This window comes from Poecile atricapillus, chromosome 12 (genome assembly GCF_030490865.1).
Source record: "Poecile atricapillus isolate bPoeAtr1 chromosome 12, bPoeAtr1.hap1, whole genome shotgun sequence".
In the NCBI taxonomy this organism is placed as follows: Eukaryota; Metazoa; Chordata; class Aves; order Passeriformes; family Paridae; genus Poecile; species Poecile atricapillus.
This window is the reverse complement of record NC_081260.1, coordinates 4128412-4151126: the sequence shown is the minus strand read 5'-3', so window position 1 is coordinate 4151126 and position 22715 is coordinate 4128412. Positions and strand designations below refer to the sequence as shown.

The window sequence follows — 22715 nt, the reverse complement described above, 5'->3', positions numbered from 1 at the left end:
CAGGAAGGAGGTGCCAGGAAATTATTTTGAGGTGTGTCTTATTGTGCTTTAAGCAGCAGACACATCCTGCTGTGTCCTGCACACCTGGTAAGCTCAGCTCCCACCCTGTGCATTAGTTTCAGGTACCCAGGCAGGTGATTGATGTGTTCCTTGTTCCTGTGAATTAACAGCACACAGGCAGGAGATGGCTCCTGGCACCAATACCAGCATCCTCACACCTGCAGCCACACTCTGGCTGTGCCTGTGGCAAAGGGAGCTGCTGGAGCCCTATCCTGCTCCTCCAGACCCCCAACTGCAGGAGCACAGCAAATGACTTGGTTGAGATTTTCTCCTGGAAAATAACTTGTTTTGCACAGTAGTAACTCAGGCAGCTGTGAGGAAAGGCCTAACACACCCCACAACTCACCTTCAGATTTTGGTGAAATCTCCATCCCTTCTGAAGTTTTCAGAGCAGTGTAACTACTCGGGTATGAGAACTGTCCCAACAAAGTATATCTCCCATTCTTTTTAAGAGATACACTGTCTGTGCATTTAAGCATTGCAATTGCAATTTAAGCATTAAGCAATTGTACCATATTAAGTCTGTGCCCTCTCCCATCTTGAAACCCTGGTTTTATTAAAGTAACTAACATTATATACTCACTAATAGCAATGGTCTCCCGAGTACAAATTGCTGTAAAGCTCTGTTTTTTTATCAAAGGTGAAATTCACTACATAATTGTGACAAGACCCGCAGCACCCCACCCTCCTATTTGGGGGGAAAAAAACCCAACATTTTTTTCATTTATTCACTGGCCAGACATTTTAACAAATGGATGACAATTGTGACCCTGTCTGCCTGAGGCCATGGCCATGCTCAGTCTAGGCCTGGAAGTCTATCTGTAATGCCAAGGACCTTTCTCTAGGCCTGCCAATCTCATGCTTCTGCCTTCATTTTTATTTTCCCATCTGCAACACACCATGAGAAAGGATCAGGCTTTAGTCAGAACAAGTGTTCCTCAGGACATAATCCTACTGTCTCTGATCATCAGCTTTGTGTGAGACACAAATTCTTCATTTGTACTTGTTAAAATATTCAAACTTCCCCCACCTGAACATTATGTGAACAAATCTGCTCAGATACATAATTGAACAGTACTAGAGAAGCTGCACTAACACCTCTAACAGTTAAGTCCAGGAAATCAAACACAGACAAAAGCAATTGCTCAGTGCTTGGTCCCATGCTTCTCCTTCCATGCGATGTGAGCAGAGCCAAGCTGAACCTCACAGCTGGCCACATGCACAAGTGTTAAACCAGATGACCTTCCAAGGTCCCCTCTAAATAAAATTACTTCATGATCTGCCCTTGAAATGACCCAACTCAGAAGTTTCATGTCACTTAAGATATTTAGAAGCACTTAAAGGCAGAGGCCGTGGTTTTTAAATAAAAGTTTAATTTCCTTCATCAGGTCTTAACTTTAAACACAAATGCTGCTGAAAATCCTCCCAGCGCTGCTCTGATGTCCTGGCTTTTGGCTCTCAGAGCAGCAGCAGGATGGCAGCAGGAGGTGGGATCACAGACTCTCAGGAGAGCTCAGTGCAGGGTGCAAAGCAAAGAAGCAAGAGATGCACAGTTTCCAGACAAACACCAATTCTTATACAAAAAGAAAAGCTCTACACTAATAGAAGTGTTAATGTTGCCACAGGACAGGAGTTTAGGAAGGGAGAGAAGTCTTCAGTAAAAGGCACAACTAAAGAAGTACTTCCTTAGATTTTAACCACATCTTTCAGTTAGTTTCACTTATACCCCAGCCCCCAGCCTCTTAAAGCCATGCTGGTTACTCTAGAAAGTAATTTCAAGTTCCTTCTTTTCCCTTTTTCCCTTCCTCCAGCTCAAAAACAAATAAAAGAGGAGTGCTTATATAAAAAAAAAAATCAAAAACCCAACCAAAAAAACCAAACCAAAACAAAAACCTAAACAAAACCAGAATAAAACAGTTTGGTCTATAAACCGTAAGAGTTCAAGAGAGACTTAGCAGTTTACCTTACGATTGTCTGGTACATTTTTTAAGTATTCAAGTTTCAGATGATACTTATTACATCCAAGAGCCTCAGCGAGCTCTGGTTTTGGTATTTCTCTTTCAGGCACTTTGTGGCCTGTTAGGTTGGTGTTAAATCTGCAGCTTTCCCAGCATTATGTATCACCAGCTTCTTCAACCCATTGCCATGAACAGTCCTGAGAAGCATCAGACCCCCACTCCAAGGGTTCCTTCAGGTTTTGTTGTCCTGCAACCTGCAGTTTTCCTTGGCTTAAGATATTCTGCAAGAAGCAATGCTTTCAAGGAAAGGCAGACAATGTGTCAGTAACTTCCAGGACAACAGGACTGTAACAGGCAATGAATGAGAGGCTGAGCCAGCTGGACACAAAGCTGCTGTGTTTCAGGTTACCCCAGTGTCTGAGCAGGCACTTGCTTGATGCAACAACCCTGCTGCTGTTGGATAAAGAGGCTCTGTTTACTACTTTACTGGTAAAAAAAAGGGTCAGGGGGTTGCACAGCAGGTCAAGGTGCAGCTGCAGTACATGACAGCAGTCCTCTAGTCAGCTAGCAAGACTAACAGGAAGCTGTGAAATTGAGAAGCTGGTTTTAGCCTGCACTAGAAACCAAAGCACACAACCACCACAAGTTCTCTAGGTCAGAGTTTTCAGAAAAGAACACTTATCCAGGATGCACCTTCCCCACTAAGCTAACACAGCACTGCAGACTGCTCTCACCCTCACTTTGCTGTGTAGTGCACTAAAGGGCATTTAATTTCATCAACAATTAAGAGGAATTCAAGTTTGCAAGCTACACTGATCTCCTTTCCTGGAAGGAAGCTGTAGGAGAACCACCTCCTAGATGTCCCCCAGGGCTTCACCAAGGGTCAAGCTTGGCCAAGACAAAAGCCTTCCCCACCACTCTCCAAGGGCTCTCTCAGGTATGGAGTGGTAAGACAGCCAGCAGTCTCTTGGGCTCTTGCTGTGGATCCAGATCAACATATCCTAGGGAGCTCTACTTCCCAAACAATTTAGAGTGCGCATGCCAGATCATCTAACCCTGCCCACAGACAAACCCTCTCCCTCCCCCCTCAAAATAATTGTGGCAATTAGCCATGTGTCAGTCCTGCTCTCCACAGACCTGCAGAATTGAGTCAGTGCTACTGCTCAGCTCCATGCACAGGGGTGCTGGTGGAGTTGGCTGTTACAGAGATGAGCTTTCCCCCTCCAGCCTCCCAGTGTTGGGAACAGAGCCAGTAAGCCTGATTTAAGCAGGAGCTGTGGAGAACTGCACTGGAACAAGCAGAGTCTTCTACTGAACTTTACAACAAGCTGAACAACTTTTGGTTTAAAAAAAAAAAGCCATACAAGCAGCAGCTGACATCTGTTGTTATAAAGGGACATGGCTGAATAGGTAGGAAACAGATTCCCCATTATGAGTCCTCCTGATGGCCTCTGCAAGGATCATTGAGATGTCAATCACCTGGAAGGCAAGAAAGATGTATCAGCATCATTGAGAAAAGGCATCAAGCCTGAAAGAACAGCTGGGAAGTCAGGGAGAACCTAAAAAATAAACTCATCACCCACATTTACAACAAGCCAGATGCAGACAAATTATTTCCACACAGGATTAGGATTTAATTACATATAACCCTACAAATAGCACTACAAATATTCTAGCTGGTCTGTCAAAGCTATAGTCTCCTGTCGCCTCGCTTTGCTCAGACTCCCTAGGCTCCGTCTGTTTAACACAGGACTCTTATTCACTTTGTGCAGAGACGTTAGGGCAGTTTAAATCAAGATGAAATCACTTCCCCCGAGCCAAGAGGCTTTACCACTGCTGCCAGCAGTCTGAGAGATGAAGCTGCTGTACTGCAGCTCAGCTCCCGGGCGTTGTGCTGGCTCCATCTGGTGGGGTCAGACAGGTACCCGGAGGAAAAGTCGAGTCTCAGCCAAATCCCAGCTCTGAATCCCCACAGCTACAGCATTTCAATATATCCAGTCTAGTAAGAATCACCATATTCATGGTGCATTAAAGAAACCAAGTGAAAACCATATTTAATATTTTTTATCTTCTAGATAGTTTGTCTCTGAAGAAAAGAAAAAATCAACAAGCTGCAGAGTAAAGCCTGAGCCTTGTGACAAATCCTTTAGCTCTGTGCTCCTCAACATCAGTCATCAATGTGTAAATTTGAGGTATAAAAGGAGAGCCTAGAAAAGTGCTCCACTGCCATCTCTGGCTACAGCTACTTACACAGAGATTGCCAGTTTAACATTTTGCCTACAGCAGCTGCTGTGTGGAGCTTGGAAACAAGGTGCAGCACCAGACATGTTTTAGATGTTGCAGGAGTATCATCCAGAAGTTAGGGCTGAAAGAAATGCAACCCAACAGCAGCTTGCAATGAGCTTATAACGTATTTCCAAAAGCAGCTTAAAATTGACTGCAGCTTCAACCAGTTCAGCTTCCCTTTCACCAGCAGCCCAATAGTGGAGAAGTTTCCACACTCACACCACAGTATTGGCTGAGTGTGAGTAGTGCCAGAACTTCCCCAAATGCTTGTATCCTAGATACTGCTGCTGTGAAGCCAAGGCCCATCTGGAATTAAATCTGGCAAAGGATGTCAGGGACAACAAGAATGTTTTCCTTTTGTTATAGATAAATTTGGAAAAACCTCAGAATAACGTGGGCCTGTTACTAAAGGGAAGGGGGACCCTGGTGACAGAGGATGCAGAGAAGGCAGTTAGTGAACACCTGCTTTGCATCAGTCTGCACTGACAAGCAAGAGACCGGGGTAAGCCAATATTGGAAGGAAGACTTTTCCTTAGGGAGGATTGGGTTAGAGGACATTTGGCCAGATTGATATCCACAAGTCCATGGGCCCTGTTGGGATACATTTATGAGTACTGAGAAAGCTGGCAGACATCACAGCCAGGCACTCATGATACATTTTGAAAGGTCCTGGAGATCAGCACAGGTGCCCGATGACTGGAAGAAAGCAAATACAATCCGGAATTACTGTCCAGTCAGCCGCACATCAATCCCTGGACAGGTGACAGAGCACTCCACTCTGGAGGCCATCTCTATGCATATGGATGACAAGAACATGATCAGGAACAGTGAGCGTGGATTTACCAAAGGCAAATCATGCTTGACCAACCTGATCACCTTCTATGAGGAAGCAACTACCTGGATGGGTAAGGGGGGAGCAGTGGATATTGTCAACTTCAGCATGGCTTCTGACAGTGTCAGTCATTAAATCCTCACAGAAAAACTCAAGAAGTGTCCACTGGATCAGTGGATTGAGAACTGGCTGAACAGCAGATTCTGGGACTCATTATCTGCTTTTAGTTTTCATATGGATGGCAAAGGCTGGGCATAAGTTGACATACAAAACAAAGCTGTCAGCACCAACATCAGAAGTTCCTGCCTACCTCTGTTTCAGCATTGCACATCGTCAGCACATCACTCCTCCAAAGGGCACACATCCAACTACTTGCCTACACTATGGCCCCATTAAATCAGACACCTGATCTAGGTAAAACAAGCCTTAAAAAAAACATCCTTTACTGAACTGTTTGAGATGAGCTGGAACAGAAGCTGCTTTGTATCTGTAACATGTCTGTTACCCCACAGCAATAGGGCCAAGAGAAGCAGGCAACACTGATGGCAGTACCAACAGAACCACTGTCAGCACTATACAGTATTGTGGCGTTTTCACCCTCAACAGGTGAACAGATAAGGCTAACATCTCCCAGGAGTGACAGAAAATGGATGCTCACCTGGATTTTAGGGCACTGCTTCATCTTGTCCTCCTGGGGTATTGTGTTTGTGACTACAACTGCCTCAAAACAGGCATTGTTGATACGGGAAATTGCTGGCCCAGAAAAGATCCCATGGGTTAAGATGGCATAAACTTTGGTGGCTCCAGCTGACACAAGCCTGCAAGGAGGGAGTAAAGGAGAAGGATGAGTAATTCTCAGCAAGAATTAAGCTGACATTAGTGCAGGGCACATGGTAAGCATGACAGGAGACAGCACCATGTGCTTAGGGAACAGGCTACCTTTGATTCCCCCTCTTCTATAGGCTTGGGGAAAAATCAAGTTTTACAAGTACCATGAAATCCACCACAGGCAAAGCACACACTGAAAAAACCCCATTGTTCTTGGCTCTGGAATATTTGGAACAGATCATACAAATCACCTTCTGTAATTTTTGCTTACACAAGGTAGCAGATATGTAATACTGTGTTAATACTTTAATACTGCATTTAATACAGTATGAAATACTGAGCTAATATTTAATACTGTATTTAACAGTTAGCCATCTTGAATATATTGGTGTTTCTAGTGTAAAAAGCATGAATGATATCAACGTTTGAAAAGCTTATTTCTAATACAAAACTAGCTGATGGACGAGACAACACTTAGCTCTACCTGGCATGGTCAGTGATGGCCCATTTTCAATGCAGGAAAAAAAGAAGACACTATGGTCTTCTACCTATTCCCACTGTGAGAACTTTTACTGGGTTTTCCTCCTTCTTTTGTATGACATGAATAATCAAGAAACTGCATGAGCCTTGTGAAACTTGTCATGCAAATAATCTGCTTAACCCATTACCCAGTGTTCACTAAGAGGAGGTGCCTGGGTTAGGAAGGCAGCAGTCAGCCCCACTCACTTGTCTGCAGCATGGCAGATGGTGCCACACGTGTCTGCCATGTCATCGACCAGGATGGCCACTCTGTCCTTGACGTCCCCCACCAGCACCATGCGATCGACCTCGTTGGCCTTCTTGCGCTCCTTGTGAATGAGGGCAAAGTCTACATTCAACCGATCTGCAATGGAGGTCACTCTGAGGAGAGAACAGTTTCCAAACAACACTTAACTCCACACAGCAGCTTCAGTCAAAGCTCTCTCAATATCAAGCACTCTGCTCTAAGAGGAGCTGTCACCACATCTGCTACTGCTCCCAAGCAATTAATAGAAGGCACTCTGCCACCTTAGTTTCCCCTTCAAGCAGCTAAACTGCAACCTCTGATCTAATCTCTCTCAGTGACAGCAAATAGATCTCATCTTTCATCATGACCACTGTAAACTAATTTGCATTTAAGCTGAAAACAAACCTTAAACCAGCAAGGTCAGCACACTTGAAGTGATCCAAACACTTGCAAAGTTGTCATCTTTGTAACACTACTCTGGAAGGCTTAAGTTGTGCTCCAACGGGGCTTTACTGTCACTCTTGCAAGCACTCAATCATCATGCACACAAGCACTAGCACAGATTGTGGCAGGATTACACACCCAGGAAATTCAAATACACCACCTCACATATATTTCCATTGAAGTGACTGCAGAACAACCTTACTAGAGGGATCTTAGCTTTATATATGGATACTGATGAATAGTAAAGAGTTTAAAAGCAGTAAGAGCAGAAGGAGTAAATCACACATGCCCCCAAGAAATTTTACACGTGCAGTAAGGAGTCCCACTCTTAGTCCCACTGGACAAGACTTACCATCCTGGTGGTCCTAGATAACTTCCTAAACTGAAGTATTTGGCTTTGCATATCTCCATAAAATACTGCACCAGCCAAGATCGACATATTTCAGTATAAGAGGCTTTTGAGCAGATTTTTCATGAGTCAGATTATATCTGGCTGGTTTGGCACTTCATATACTGTGTTATGCAACAAGCTACAGAAATAGCTGAATATACAGAAGGTTTTGCCCAGTCTGTGGACCACAGCAGAGCTACAGAAGACATACAGTGACCTACAGTGTCAGTGTCTCTAGGCTGTTTGGAACACATCACTTAAAACATTCTGAGGCATGTGAATCAGATTGGCACACACAAACATTTTGGTGTGACAGTCCTGGATTAAAGAATACATCTGTGTCCCTTTACTGTTCACATGTAGCCCTCAGACAGCAGCATCAAGGAACGGCCTAGTTTCTCCTAAAAAGCACCTGAGAACATTCTGAGCTGCCCACGAATTGACATGTTTGTCTGCAAGGAGATGGGAGATTGTCAGGCTATCAAAAGAGAAATGTGTTATAACATATGCTGCTGCTTTTTGGAAAAGAACCATCTATCCTCCTCATTCTCAGAGAAGATGAAGAGTGGCAGCAGGCTTAAATCACAGCTACATATTCAAATTCAGGGTAATAAAGTAAGAAAATGCCTAAACAGACTAAGTTGAATTCTGCAAAGAAAGCAGCCTGGATAAAAATGTATCATTAATCATCAGCAGTAAGCTTGCCCTGGCATAGGTGTGTAAGCTACACTGTTTCCTCCTTCAATTGGCATAAATACCCTTGTACAAATTGGTTTAGTCCAAGGGATGTAGCTGTTGTGCATTTCCTACCTATGCAGCTGTGATTCTAGCAGCTATTTAATCCTCCATGTAGCCCAAGAAACCTTCTAAACATTCCCTAGGAAGAATATCTGACCACTCTTCACCAGCTGTCCCAGACTGTCTGAGAGAAGGCAGACGGAACAGGCTTTAAAAATAGGGTCACATTGAAGTAAACACAGAAGCAGCATCCCAAGCTACTGTGTGACAGCTCACCTCTTGGCTCCACCAGCATCTGGTGAAACAATAGTGCAGTTCTTCCACTCTGGAATATTCTCTTTGATCCATTTCAGTACAGCAGGCTCGGCATATAAATTATCAACAGGGATATCAAAAAAACCCTGCCAGGAAAACAACAGGAACAGATATAGCCAAAAGTCCCATTCCAGAAACAGTTACAAGAAGCATTTTATATCATCAGGCATACAGTCATCACCTTTCCACAGCTTTCAGCTTTCCTTTTTACTTCCCTTGATGTAAGGGCAGTAGTCTTTGGGATACACAGAATAGTAATGTAAGAAGTCTTCAGAGCCAGAAATAGCTCAGCAGCATAAATAACACTTTACATCTAACACCTCCACAAAATGAAACTAGTTCTGTCCTGGGGGCTGCAGAAAGCCTGCAGCAAATGCACTCATTTCCAGAGCAGCTGGCTGCCTGTTTACAGTCAGTCTTTAAAGCTCATTACCTAAACTGTTCACATCTACAAAACAGGCTTGAGTAACATCTGTCCTTAAACTAATGCAGCTGGTTCCATAACTTTACAGTGACCCTGCAGAGTTCTCCAAATCTCACAGGTCACTAAATGCCAGAAGTTAACCCTGGAGTAACAGGCAGAAGAGGGGCAGCTACTCCTGAGGAATCCTCCAAGGTACAGGGTAACAGACCCTTCTCACCATCATTCCTTTTGTGCTCAGCAACACAGCAGCTACAAGAACCAGGCTGAAACCAGCCAGATGCTGGAAGCACATGTGCACAAATGATCCTATTAAATCTCATCACTGCTGCTGGTGCAAGGTCAGCCCTATGGCACACACCAATTCCAAGCCCTTAAGGAAGAGGGGGACCCCCTTGGGCTCAGTTATTTCATGTTCTTTCTGAGAGCCTTCTCAGCTGTGCCCCCCCAGATGTTTTTCATCTGAGACAGTATTTCTGGGCCAATCATACTGAAGTGTGAATGCCTGCACTTCCAACTGCTAAAACAACAGCCAGCCCACTTACTTCACCAGGCAGTAGCTACCTTACCCTTTGCAGCAATAAGAGACATCCTTCCCTTTGCCACACCCCTCTCAGCTGCACTGAGTAGGTTTCTTGGTCTTGAGCACTTGCTCAAGGTGAAGAGAAACAAAATCAAATTGAGCTTGCAGCCCCTCCTCTCCCTGGCAAATATTCTTGCCAGTTTTCTTACACTGCACTGGTGAAGACTTTGGTTGCTCTGTGAGATATTTTGTTCATAAGCCAACAAAGCCTATGAATGATTTTCAATTCACTACCAGCATTGGAGAGAAACAAGACCAGCTTGTGTGGGAGGGTGGCACTGAATGGATACAAGTGGGATTGCCCATCTTGCCAGAGACAAGCAATCAGATCACTGTCCTGGCCAACAAAACCCACAAATGGAGCTGTGCCAGGGCACCTGAGGGCAGAACTAACTGCTCACTTCTCCAAGACAACACACCAAGTATCTGAAAGCTCTGCCCAGAATTTAAGGATACTCCCCATCTCACATTGCTCCAAGGTCTAGTGAAGAATAAAGTGTCACCGTGTGGTAACAAAGCTGTAGCATCATTTACTAGTTCATTTACACAAGACAACACACTCAGTCTGATGAAGAACAACTATGCTTTCATTTACAGGTTAACCTGTTACCCACCTCCCCATCCAGTCCTAAATCCCCAAGTCTTGATCACTGCAGTATCTCAAAAAAGCAGATAGATGACTGGAAAGCTTCCAAAGCAGTCAAGAGGCTCAGACTGGAGCTGGTTAAGTCCTTTCCTGATTTTTGCTCCTACCTGAATCTGAGATGCATGCAGGTCCATGGTGATTATATGATCTGCACCTGCCACAGACAGCATGTTTGCAACCAACTTGGCAGAGATTGGAGCTCGACTCTGGTACAGGAAAAAAAGACAGTAAAAGACAAGTTCAACTCCTTCATCAAGATGTCAGCCTTCTGCTTCCAGGCAGTGATTCACAAGCAGTTACTAAAAGGAGCACTCATTAACATTGCATCTTTTCATCAGCTAGTGATTAGACTTTAGCATATTTTCAAGAAGAACTAGATCTTTATGAAAAGATCATTTTGCAGTCCCATGTCCCAAAATGTAATGAAATGAAGAGAGGTTGGATATTCAGAGGTGACAAAACTTCATTTAAATCCTCTCCAGCAGCCAGAACTTTCAAGGTGTGCATTCAACTCCCCTGCAGAAACCTCTACCACATCCCTTACCTTGTCCTTTTTGTCCTGCCGCGCATAAGGGAAGCAGGGGATGACAGCTGTGACTCTGCTGGCTGAGGCAATCTTACAGGCATTTATCATGATGAGGAGTTCCATCAGGTTGTCATTGATTTCCCCACAGCCACTCTGCACAATGTAGACATCCTCCCCACGAACACTCTCGCCTATTTCCACGCTGGAAACAGATGAAGAGTTGTAGCCAAACACAAATTAAAGCACAGCCATTACCCTGAGCCTGCAAAGCAACCAAGGCACTGCACTCCCAAGGGTCTGTAGGTGACAGTGCCATATAATCAAAGCTGTTGAGCAGGAATACTGCTGTTTATTTGCACAGTGGCTATTTTACAGAGCTCACTGATCAGATTTAATGGTCCAGCCTGAAAGGCTAAAAGCACTCAGCCTGTGCTCTTGATCTTAACACAAGTTGAGCATGTAAACACACCCAGGAGCAGGCCTTGTTCCCCTGGAATCAAAAGCACAGCCACCTCTAAAAGCAGCAGTGAACAAAGGAGCAAGGACCATGCCCAGCCACCAGACAGAGTGGGGTCAAACTGCTACCAAAGCAACACCACAGCCAATTAGCAGATTGAGAGTCACAACAGCCATTCAGTGGCTCCAGCAGAGGAGCACTCCAGCGTTTCACTCTGGAAAGGTTTTTGGGGTTAATTTCCTCCTGGATGCAATACACACTAATCCCTGCTGATGGAGGGCCTGAATACAAGCCAAAGGTTCTGTTTGCCAGCAGCAAAATGCCAGTTCCAGTACATGTATGGAAACACCAGAAAGGGTGGGAAAGAAACCACTTCATTTACAGAGCCCCTCAGGGTAGAGTTTTAATTCTAGTATTTCCTTCTCTGACCTTTCTGATCTCTTTTTCAAACTTTTTTTGATGACTATTCTCTATTAATAGCTTTACCCTGCTCAGTATCCATCAGTGAGCTGCTGTCATCTTTACTGCCCACTGACTTACAGGATGCATCCATCTCTCGGGGAGAGCTTCAGTCAATGAGAACTCTCTGTTGTGGAAGTGTCACAAGTGTCATCTCCAATATTAAGGTGACTTATGATATTTATGGTACAAAAAAAGCCTATGAATTATTCTGTTGAAACTGTCTTACTCTTCTGGGGAAGCACCTGCTGTCAGTTTATTGGGGTAAATAAGATGTCTTTAACGTCTTTAAGTCACATTATCTGCTGACATAGGAACCTGCTGGCCAGCCAACCAGATGTGCAAGAGCAGTTAATAAAGAACAATGAGAAAAGCCCAAGGGCAGTAAATCAAACAGAACTTTTTGTAACTCCTTTACAACTCTTTGTACTACCTCTGAGGTTTTACAATCGATACCCATGGAAAGTGAAACATAATATCGTACATCACGTGCACATCCTGGATTTTCTTGGAAAAAAAATACTGTTGCTAGAAGAAGTGGGTTGGAGCAATCAAGGTTCTTCGTGTTATACTCCGTGGTGAAGCAAGCTTAAGTAGCTCTGAACAACTTTAAACGTCTTTTTTAGCTTTACGTAGGATGGCAGCAAGATTTTTAAAGCACAGATACATGAAACAAGGCAAATGTTAGGTTTCAAAGCTTGAGGGAAACAGACTGCACGACTGCAAATTCACCGTGGGACGCACGGAGGTGTGAGCCTCTTCTCTTTCCTTAAGAATTCTATCAACACTTTCTAAGACTCTGACGCTCCTCAGAGAAGTTTAAAGGTACATACTACATACTAAACACAAAATTACCAAGCCTCAAGTCATCAGAGTTTAGATTTAAGCATGAAAAAGCCAAATCAGTGTAGGTGTAACTCCTCGAGAGGTGCCGTCCCATCAGCTCGCGGATTTGAGGTGGAGGGGGCAAGGTCCGGGTGGCGAATTTCACCGCTCCAACACTTGCCACAGCGGCCAGGTCACACAAATCCTCCAATTTCAGGAGCCCCGTGCGGCCCCGGCTCCGGGGAAAGCCCCAGACGCGGCGGTGGAAGCCCGCGTGCGGCCAGCGCCGTGAGGCGGGGGCCGCTGAACGCACGGCCCAGGCCGCACACGGCTCCCGGAGCGCACCGCGGCCCGGCCTCGTCCCACAGAGACCCAGCTCTGCCGGGGGGACGTGCGCGATGCTCCCCAGGGCTTCGGGGCAGCAGGGGCCCGGCCGGAGCACTCCGGGGATGTCTCCGAGCGCGGCTCCGCTGCTCCCTAGCCGGGCCCGACGGCGCAGCCCCCCGGACTACAACCCCCATCACCCCCCGCGCGAAGGCCGCGCGGTACCCAGCGCCGCAGCGCCGCGCAGCCCGCCGGGAGATGTAGTGCGGCCGCGCCCCGCCCCGCCTCACCATGTCTCCTGGTTGCTGAACTTCTTGGTGACCACCTTGCCCAGCTCCAGGCCCAGGCGGTCGGCGATCTTCTGGGACAGGTCCTGGTGCGAGCTCCCGCTGAAGATCTTGATGTTGGGCATGGCGGCAGCGGCGCCCTTTTTCTCTTCGTCCTCGTCGCTCCGCCACGCAGCGCCCGCGGCTGCCGCGCGGGGACCCGCCCGCCTCCTGCGAGGACGCGGCACGGTGGGTGCAGGTCACACCAGCCCCCTCTACGCCGCCATCTTACCCCTTCCCGCCTGCCGCGCCAACCCTTTATAGCATCTCCCGCCGAGGACACGCCCCCTCTCGCTTTCCATTGGCTGCTCTGCCGCAGGGGGCGGGGTCCCGCTCGCCGGGGCGGCTGTAACGGGCGTGATTTGGGGCGTCGCCTTCTCCTTGAGGGCGAGGGGCGGTGCGCGCGGCCCCCATTGGGGGCGGGGCCTAGGGCAAAGAACGGCTCGCGATTGGTCGCTGTGTGGCAGCCTGGGCTGCGATTGGCCAGAGCGACGGCGGCCGGAGCGCGCGGCCGGCCCTGCCCCACGTGGCCGCGGCAGGAGCAGCCGCCCCCCCGGCGGCCATGATGGCGCCCACCGCTCCGGGGGGAAGGAGGCGGGCGATGGCCCCGCTGCCGCCTCACGGCGCCGCGCCCGCGACCCCCGCCCGTCTCTCACCGCCGGGCCCGCCGCCTGCGAGCCCCGCGGCGCCGCGGCGTCCGTTACCTCAGCATGCCGGCGTGCCCGCGTCCGTGCGTCCGTCCCCGGCGCCCTGCGCGGCGCTGCGCTGAGCTGGCGTCACCCGGCGGGCCGCGTGTGAGGCGGTACCGGGTGACAGCGGGCGGCAGCGAGCCCCGCACCGGGACGGGCCCGCACCGCCGCCACTGCCGAGCCCGGCGCTGAGGAGGCCCCGGCCGTGCCCTTGGAGGGTTGTTTTGGTTTCGGATCAGGGCTGCTATTTTAACAGGCTGGTCAATTCCTGAGGGGTTTTTACGTTTATGATCGGGATTTTGTACCCAATTCCATACCAAAATACATACTGATACAGATATATATATATAGATACATATACATATGTATGTATCTGTCTTAAATGTATATAAATATGTAACTAACTATAGTCTAATACCAGTCTTCTGTGAATTATCGGTTTGTACGTGACTGCATCATGCACATTATTTTTTCTTTAGCGAAACGTCGTGCTTAAGGGTTTTTAACCTTTAAACCTGGATTGTTAACCTTTAAACCTGGATATCATTGAATCATAGAACATCCTGGGTTGAGAGGGAATCACAAAGTCCTGACTCCTGGCCCTGCACCAGGACACCCCCAAGAATCCCACCACTATGATTTTTATAGTGGCTTTTTCTCACTCCAAATTTTTTTATCCAGTTTCCAGTTGTTAATAGGCCAATATAGTCCTGCCCTTTTTCTAATATTTAATTATCTCGAATCACTTTTCACTACTTTGAAGGAAATGGTACTCAAATTTTAACTTGTATATAGTATTATAAATACCTTGAAAAGAGAAGGTCCTGTGGTTCATCACAGAAAATGCAGGAATTGATAATTGCTCACATTTCTGTGTTTCTGTCAGACACACAACAACCAGCAAGTCCAGGGTAATGATGACACCAAGCCATGACTCTTCACCCTCTCTCTGTGCTTCTTATTTTCCCCACAAAGTGAAGGAGACAGATTGACACATACATATAAATAGACAAAAAAAAATAAATATATTAAAAATAAGCCACAGACAGCTCCTTCAGAATGTTCATGCTATTGTGCAATTTCTACTCGTGTTACCTGAATTTCTGAGTGATAATAAACTTCTGCAGTGAATTTGATATTGATTTGCTTTGAGTCCTTGAGAATTCAACTAGAAGAAACCATCCACAAACCGTGGGGGGCTGGCCACATTTTCTTTATTTTCTTAAAACTGTCCTAGTCCCCAAATGCTGCTGCCATTATCCCCAAAGATCTGCAAATTAATGACTACAAAATCATACTTAGAGGCAGTTTTCTATAACACTTCGTGCTGTGTAATTAAATTAGGAATTCATCTGCATTAAAATAGATATTGATTCCCATGCTTTGCATTGATGGAACTGGAATATTAATATTGGTAATTTTGATTATTTTCTGGTGTAGCTGTAGCAGCTTTAACATGCTGTGAAAGAAAACACATCCAGGGAATGGGGAAGGAAGAACACAGCCCTTTGCTTCTAATTTGTTGCTAATCACTGCTCATCTTAACAAAGAACAATCATTTTAACGAAATTATTCTTAGCAGTGAAGAAAACTTCACTGGTGAGTGGCTACCTGATGGTTCAAGTGATGGGATTTGTGGATACCTCCCAAATTTCCAGTTGACACATTCTTGTCCCAGACCCACATCACTGCAGCCATTCACTGCTGACTCCTGGCCTTTGGTCTGGGCCACACCTTGGTTTTGAAGTTTTTGCTTCACTCTTGTTTTAAATCCCCTTTTTTTCTTCCCTGATCTTGAATACAGAATGAGAGTTTTCTGTGCCCCATCATCCCAGGCTCCCCTGAGTTTATTTGTGAACCAGGCACTGGGACCCTGAGGCTGAAGGCAGCAGAGGGTATATTTAAACATGTAAAATATGCCTCTCATTGATGAGCCCTGCCTGGGCTTCCCTACACAGCAATTCGGAAGTAGCTTTCCTATCATGTTCCTCCCGGCATCACAGAAACGCGATTTGGAGGAGTGAGAAATCTGACAAAAAAACAAAAAAAAACCCAAGACCAACCAACCAAAAAAAAAAAAAAAAAAAAAAAAAAAAATCCCTGGAACTGGCAACTTGTTATGTGTAAAATCAAAGATATATTTTTTTCCCCTCTCTGAGCTGGTGGCCAGGTGTGTTTTCACACCCACCTGCTTCCCCTCAGGATTTCAGCCTCCTTGCCTTTGTAGATTAGCCAGCGCTTTGTTCCTGAGGACAAAAGTCCACCTCCACTAACGACTCACAAAGCTCTTGGAACAGGATAACCTCAGGGACTTGCTTAAGGAGAAGCTCTTAATGCACCAAAGTCTAAGTTAAACAAAGCCAAAAACTCGCTCAGGAGGTTCCTCAGGCACAATTTGTCTAGGAGCAGCCGGCTTTGCCACGCAGGCAAAGGAGCTTTGAAGAGCGAGACGTTTGTCTGGTTCTTGGGATGAAAGGAGAGACTCGTGTGGTTGCATCCATTGAAAACCAAATTCGCACTGGCTTGGGAGTCAAGTCTTCTGTCAGAGGATGCTCAGGGAAATGATCACAGATCATGAAAATAATCACAGATCGTGAAAGGGCATTGGGGTGTCTCAGCTCTTGTGTGGATGCCCTTAATCAGAATTAAAGCACCTCATCACAGCTGGCATGCTTATTTCTGAAAGCAAAATACAATAAATTGAATTATTTCCTTTCAATCTAAAGGATTTTATTTAATTTTCCTGTGGTTTACAGTACGGACAAGCACAAGCTGGCCTGGAGAAGCAGGAAGGATAAGCTCATAGCCTGAGGTGCTGTGTTCCATCAAGTTCTGTAAATTGTGAATCAAATTACCATCCAACTAAGGAGAACCTGAAAATACACAAACAGCCCCAAATTTTTTTTTTACTTACCTGATTCTAAAGAGGTTCAATTAAATCAGGAATACCTTTGTGTGTCACAAGCTGAGAATGAATTTTCTCAAAATTCATTCTCAGTTTTAAGCAGCACATTAACAGCATCAAATTTCATAGCGATATCAATCAAGACAAGTAGCCCACGTCCCCCTCTTGGCAGTTTCCTGCATACAATTGCCACTCAATTACCACCAGCCACTAATCAAGAGCACATTTTCATGCAAAAAGCGTGTGGCTGAGGGTTGTTATTTCTTTCTGTTGCCTTGTGACTTCTCTGCCTCACAGCCGGTTCTGTTAATGAATGGCACTTAATGGAAATAACACCGGGCTCTGCCCTTTTGCCTTGGTGGCTGAAAGTAGGAGCAGGGAAAAATTAGAGGAAAAAAAAAGGTAAAGAAAAACAGACGTAGAGAAAGGGTGGGAGGATGGATAGGAAAGTAGAGGCTGAGAAAAAAAAAAATTAATGCCAAAAAAGTTGAAAGGCTGAAAAAGAGAGGCTAAAAAGGGGAGAGAGGATGAAAGCTGATGCAAAAAAGGGATGAGAGACTGACATGAGGGCAGAAGGAGAGGAGAGGGGGAAAGTTTAGGGATGGTGCTCACCCTTTGCACTGTAAATATTACAGGACATTGCTGGACCACAGCCACCAAGGAAAAGTGCACCATTTGTCAGGAAAAGGCAAAAATTCTGGGAAATTAATGGTATTGTCAAGTCTCCACAGGACTAAGAACAGACTTAGAGATCGTTTTTAAAGGATCCTGACTGGTTCCCTTCGTGTTCCTGATCTTTCCACTCAGCGTTTTTACTGTGCCTTTCTAAGGAGCCCAGATAAAAGTATGAGCAATAAACTGTCTTGCCTTAGGAAGAGGTGAAGTGGGATTTAGTAAAGCATTGTAAAATATCAACCTGGTACATGTTCCCAGCCCTTTCATCTTCTCACCAGCCCTTGGTGGGTGAAACAAATCTTAGAGTGGCAACACTGGAATTTCTGCCACTTTGGGCATGGTGTGTTTGTTTTTTAATAACTTCACCAGTCCAGCTGCAGAAAGTCCCCTCCATCCATTCTGTGTGTGGGGGACAGGTGACAGCAAGGGGCACCATCTCAGCTGGCCTGGGAGGTTGATCAGCAGATGCAGTGGGATGAGGTGTCTGCTTGTGCCTTGATGTGGAATGACATAATATGACACAAAAACCTTTGGAAAAATTTCCTATCAAGTGTAAAGACTGTTTTTGTGTATATTAGGTATGTTTGGGTGCTGTAAGTAGGCTGAGATTACTGTGTTCCCTGGCAGCCTTCTCCCATGTCCACAGAAAGCCATAGGTGTCCTGCCCAGCCCCACTGTGACTGCCCACGTGAGGAATTTGTTAGGATATTTCACTCAGGAATCCAGACACTGTGCTTTAAATGAGGATAAAATTGAAACATTACTCACTTCCATTTGACTGTCAGCTCCTTTGGGCATGATGAAAGCAGCAGTGGGTCCCAGCTATTCAGCTTGCTCTGCTGTTGTATCTGGGGCTCCTGCAAGTCCTCTGTAGTGTTGCCAAGATCTTGGAGAGGATGGAAATCCCCACAAGAGAATGCGACTGCTCTGCCATGGGGATTAGAGTTCAAAGTGCTCTCAGCCACGGTGCCCAGTTGTTGTCTCCAGCTGACAATAACCAGCAAAGTCCATGGAGACACAAAACTTATCTTGGGATTGCTGCTTGAGGCCTGCTGATTTTCCAGCCTCTGCCTTTGACCCTTTAACCCCTGACAGCCAGGTACTGAGGTTTAGCCTCAGCTGGCAAAGCAGCGCCACACAACTGAACAGATAAAGCAAAAGCTGCACAAGGAAGCAAGGCTAAACAAGGAATTCATCCAGTGCCTCCCATGGCAGGCAGGAGTTCCAGGAAGGCAGGGCTCTGTGACATGTAACAGTGACTTGGGAAGCCAAACTCAGAATGTCTTCCCTTCTCCCCCAGCTTTATGTGCTGAGGGTGATGCCACATGCTCTGGGGTACCCCTGTGGTCAGCTGGGACCAGCTGTCCTGGCCGTGTCCCCCAGCTCCTTGTGCCCCCCGAGCTCCTCAGTGGTGAGGGTGAGGAGCAGGAAAGGCCCTGGCTGTGTGTAATCCCTGCTCAGTGAGAACTCAAACATCCCTGTGTTACCAGCCCTGTTTCCTGCACAGAGCCAAACCCAGCCCCACAGCAGCTGCTGTCAAGGAAATTAACTCTACCCCAAACAAAACCAGCACGCCAGCTCCTCTGTTGGTTTCCTGAGCATTACAGGGAGCAGCAGTAGCTCAAATTTTGTTCCTTTTCTATTCATGGTCACTGGCAGAGCCTTGGTGGGAACTCTTTGAGAGCAGACATGGATTAGAGGAGATTAGGGGAGGAGCAGATTTTCGGGGTGCAGGGACATCAGGATGCTGATGGCTGTGCCGTGCTCTCGGGAGCTTGGGAAATTCCTGGACGAAATTTGCACCAGCCATGAGGCTACAGCAAAACACTCGGGGTGAGGGCAATGTGAGAAGGGCAGGTGCTGCTGGCTTTGCTCTGAGAAGGTGCTGAAGGGCAGTAAACACAATCTGCCACTCTCAGACAAACTGCTCTGGTGGGAGGGGGTGCAGAAAAATTGGTTTATCACACAGTTTTTAACTTGCTTTGACTTCCTGGGGCACAGTGGCTTTGAGGTGGAGAAGTGTTTGTGCTAAATGAGAGCCAGGCAGTCTGCAGGGAGATAAACTAGATGGGCAGTGAAATGGGAACTAGATTTGGGGAAAAAAACCACTTTTAATTCTCTGTGCTGTGTTCTGATATGCATTTTTTAAAAAAATATCTGTGATTCAGAACCATTAACAAGAACATTTTACTTGGATCATTTCCTTTGAGAATATTTACAAATCCCTTACACACCTAAGAGATAAGTAGAGTACAGCACCATCATCCTCCGAGGTATGTACCAGTCCAGCTCCTCTGCTCACACAGGAACATCTGGCTGCTCCTGGATAATATCCCTGTACAAATAACAACATTCTGACAGTGTGCTTCTTGCCCTCTAGATGGTACTAAGCACCGAGTCTGAAATCACTGATTAAACTGCCTGCTGTCAGTAACATTTTCAGGCTCTGGGGGTTGTTAGAAAACCTCTTGGCTTTTCCATGTTTTTGATCCATATCCAGCTTTATAAATAGGTGGGTTTGGTCCCATTCAGTGTCATCGTTAGTTCAGCATGGGAAATGGTGTGATGCAGATTAAAATAACGAGCCTGGAGGCACAGAGAATGTGTGTGAGTCTCAAGTGCTGCCGCCTTTGCTTTAGACAACACATTCAACCCCCATATAGAGAATGACCCAGTTCCTATAGGTCTTTTTTTTTTTTTTTTTTTTTTTTTTTGTTGGATCCTTATTAGACTTGGCTTTTATAATTCCTAGAGGCTTTGGGGTGTATAGAGAGAATACACATCAACACCTTCCTCCCTGATTAACAGAGAGCAGTTCATGGTGCCAGGCAAAAACATGTACACTGGATATCATCTGCAGCTAGGAAATTGTTTGCCTGGCTCAGAATTCTCCCCAGGTCTGGCATTCTGCTTTGCTGGGCTTTCCCCTGCAGACACACCACAGCAGTCCCAGAGGACAGAAGAGCCATCAGGCCACTGATGGCAAGTCCGCACTGTCACCTCTTCCCAGGCAGAAGAGCCAAGGAGAGGCTTGAGTGAAAACACAGACTGGAGTTGGGCAGTGGGCACTCACCTGGGCTCATCTGAAAGGGATCAGGCAGGGGTTTGTTAAATCACCCCTTTCTCCCCAGCTTTAGGGCAGGAGGGTGTCCCAACACAGCCACAGTGCCCAGTGCCAGCACTGAAGGGGTGACTGTTGCTGCTTTCCCCTTCTGAGGAAAAATTAAACCAAAACAGCCATTAATAAAATAAAAGTGACCTTGGCAAGCCAAACAGTTAATTTCAAACCTGTCTGTGATCCTTGCATTTCTACAGCAACAAAAATAGGTTTTGCTTACAAACAGTGTCCTGTACATCTAAGAATAGCAACATTTCCACAAAGTTCTTAAAAAAAGACACAAATGCTAGTTTGGATATTAAGATTAATATATTTAATCTTTCTTGTTTGTAAAACAAGACATAAATTTGTATATAGATATAACTTATATATTTTTTTATTTATATATACTATATACAGACAATAAAAAAATTTTCCTCTGTATTAGACTGAGAGATTTATGCAGGAATGATATAGGCATAATGGGGAACTTTGAAGAAACTCGGAGTTTCATACTAGGGAATTCCCAGGGAAAAGGAAAACACGTCTCCCTGTCAGCCTTCAGCACTGTAACAGGCCTTGCCCACCATGGACTGAAGTCCCAATTGGCTCTTCCACTGGATATTTGCTACATGGTTCTTGGAATCAGGAGGCTGTCCCCACAGCAGGATCATCTGTGCCTTGCTGACAGCCACGGCCCCAGTGCGGGACAGCCGTGGGCCAGGGGAGGTTATTGCACTCCAAGGATGCGCATGTTAAAAGCACATTTGTGCATTTCCATAGCTCCTATGGAAGAACGAGACATTTCGAATGTGCATATTTATCAAAAATAATAGAGATGGGAAGCGACTGCTCGCACGGAGATCCCTGATCACCCCCAAGGGCTGGGGCGAGCTGGCTGGCTTGGACAACTGCCCTCGGTGCTGTGAGGCCGATGCTGTGACCTCCTGCCCAGCCGGAGGGGGTGTGACAGGGACAGGCACCGGGACCCCGGCGGGACGTGAACTGCAGTGGGTGGCAGGGTGAGGGCAATGCAATGTGTGTGACCTTGCATTTCTCTCCTTGCTCTGTTCTGGAGGGTAGGTGGATGCAGGGAAACACCAGTTAAGGCCGTCTCATTAGTTATGTCTATTACTAGACTGGGAGGAGGAGGGGAACCTTGGGATGGGAAGGAACACAATTAGGAATCATTTCACCATTCACCCAGAAGTGAAAATGAAAACCCCAAAACAATCAAAAAAACTCAACTCCAAGTAAATAACCACCTCACAGAACTAAATAATGCTTCTTATGGCAGTCAGCCTGATGAAGACAGAAGAAGAACCCCAACACCCTGGCAAGGAGCACAGCCCCTGCCTGGCCCATGGTCAAAGCTGATCTGGGGCTCCTCTCTGATGGTCACAGTGAAAAGAAATAGGAGGGGGTTTGGGCTGAGCCTTGAGGGCTCAACCTCTGGAGAATAGTGTGAAAGTGGTCTCCCCTCAGCTGCTAGCCCACCTTCTGGCTTGCAGTGGTCAAAGATCAGTCAATCTGGGTTCCTTGCAGGGTCTCTAGCATGGATTCAGCTATCCAGAGGGGGAACACTGAATTATTTTGGTTGGAAAAGACCTCTAAGATTATTGAGTCCAACCATTCCCCCTGCACTGCCACGTGCACCACTAAAACATGTCCGCAAATGCCACAACTAAATGTCCTTTAAACACCTCCAGGGACGGTGACTCCACCCCTTCCTTAGGCAGCCTGTTCCAAACCTGACCACCATCAGTGAAGAAATTTTTCTTACATCCAATCTAAACCTTCCCCAGCACAACTTGAAGCCCTTTCCTCTCATCCTGTCACTTGCGACCTGGGGAAGAGACCAATCCCCACCTGGCTGCTCCCTCCTGTCAGGGAGTTGTGAGGAGCCAGAAGGTTCCCCCTGAGCCTCCTCTTCTCCTGGGACGCTGAGTCCCCCCAATTCCCTCTGCTGCTCCTCATGTGACTCCTGTTCCAGACCCTTCTCACCTCTGTTCCCTTTGCTGGACATGCTCCAGCCCCTCAGTGTCTTTCTTGTCGTGAGGGGCCCAGAGCTGGACACAGGATTTGAGGAGTGGCCTCACCAGTGCCCAGTCAGGGGGACTGTCACTGTCCTGGTCCTGCTGGCCACACCATGGCTGGGACAGTG

General features: G+C 46.5%; 1 protein-coding gene across 1 annotated transcript; it reads right to left on the bottom strand.

Annotated features, from left to right (window-relative positions):
- Positions 1–1413: 1413 nt before the first annotated feature.
- On the bottom strand, positions 1414–13436 carry PRPS1 (phosphoribosyl pyrophosphate synthetase 1). The gene is made up of 7 exons (XM_058847753.1): positions 13150–13436; positions 10813–10996; positions 10376–10474; positions 8580–8704; positions 6691–6864; positions 5795–5954; positions 1414–3497 (listed from the first exon to the last, which is right to left on the bottom strand). The coding sequence occupies exons 1-7, from the start codon at positions 13269–13271 to the stop codon at positions 3405–3407; spliced, it is 957 nt and encodes a 318-aa protein (XP_058703736.1). The 5' UTR covers positions 13272–13436; the 3' UTR covers positions 1414–3404.
- Positions 13437–22715: the final 9279 nt, after the last annotated feature.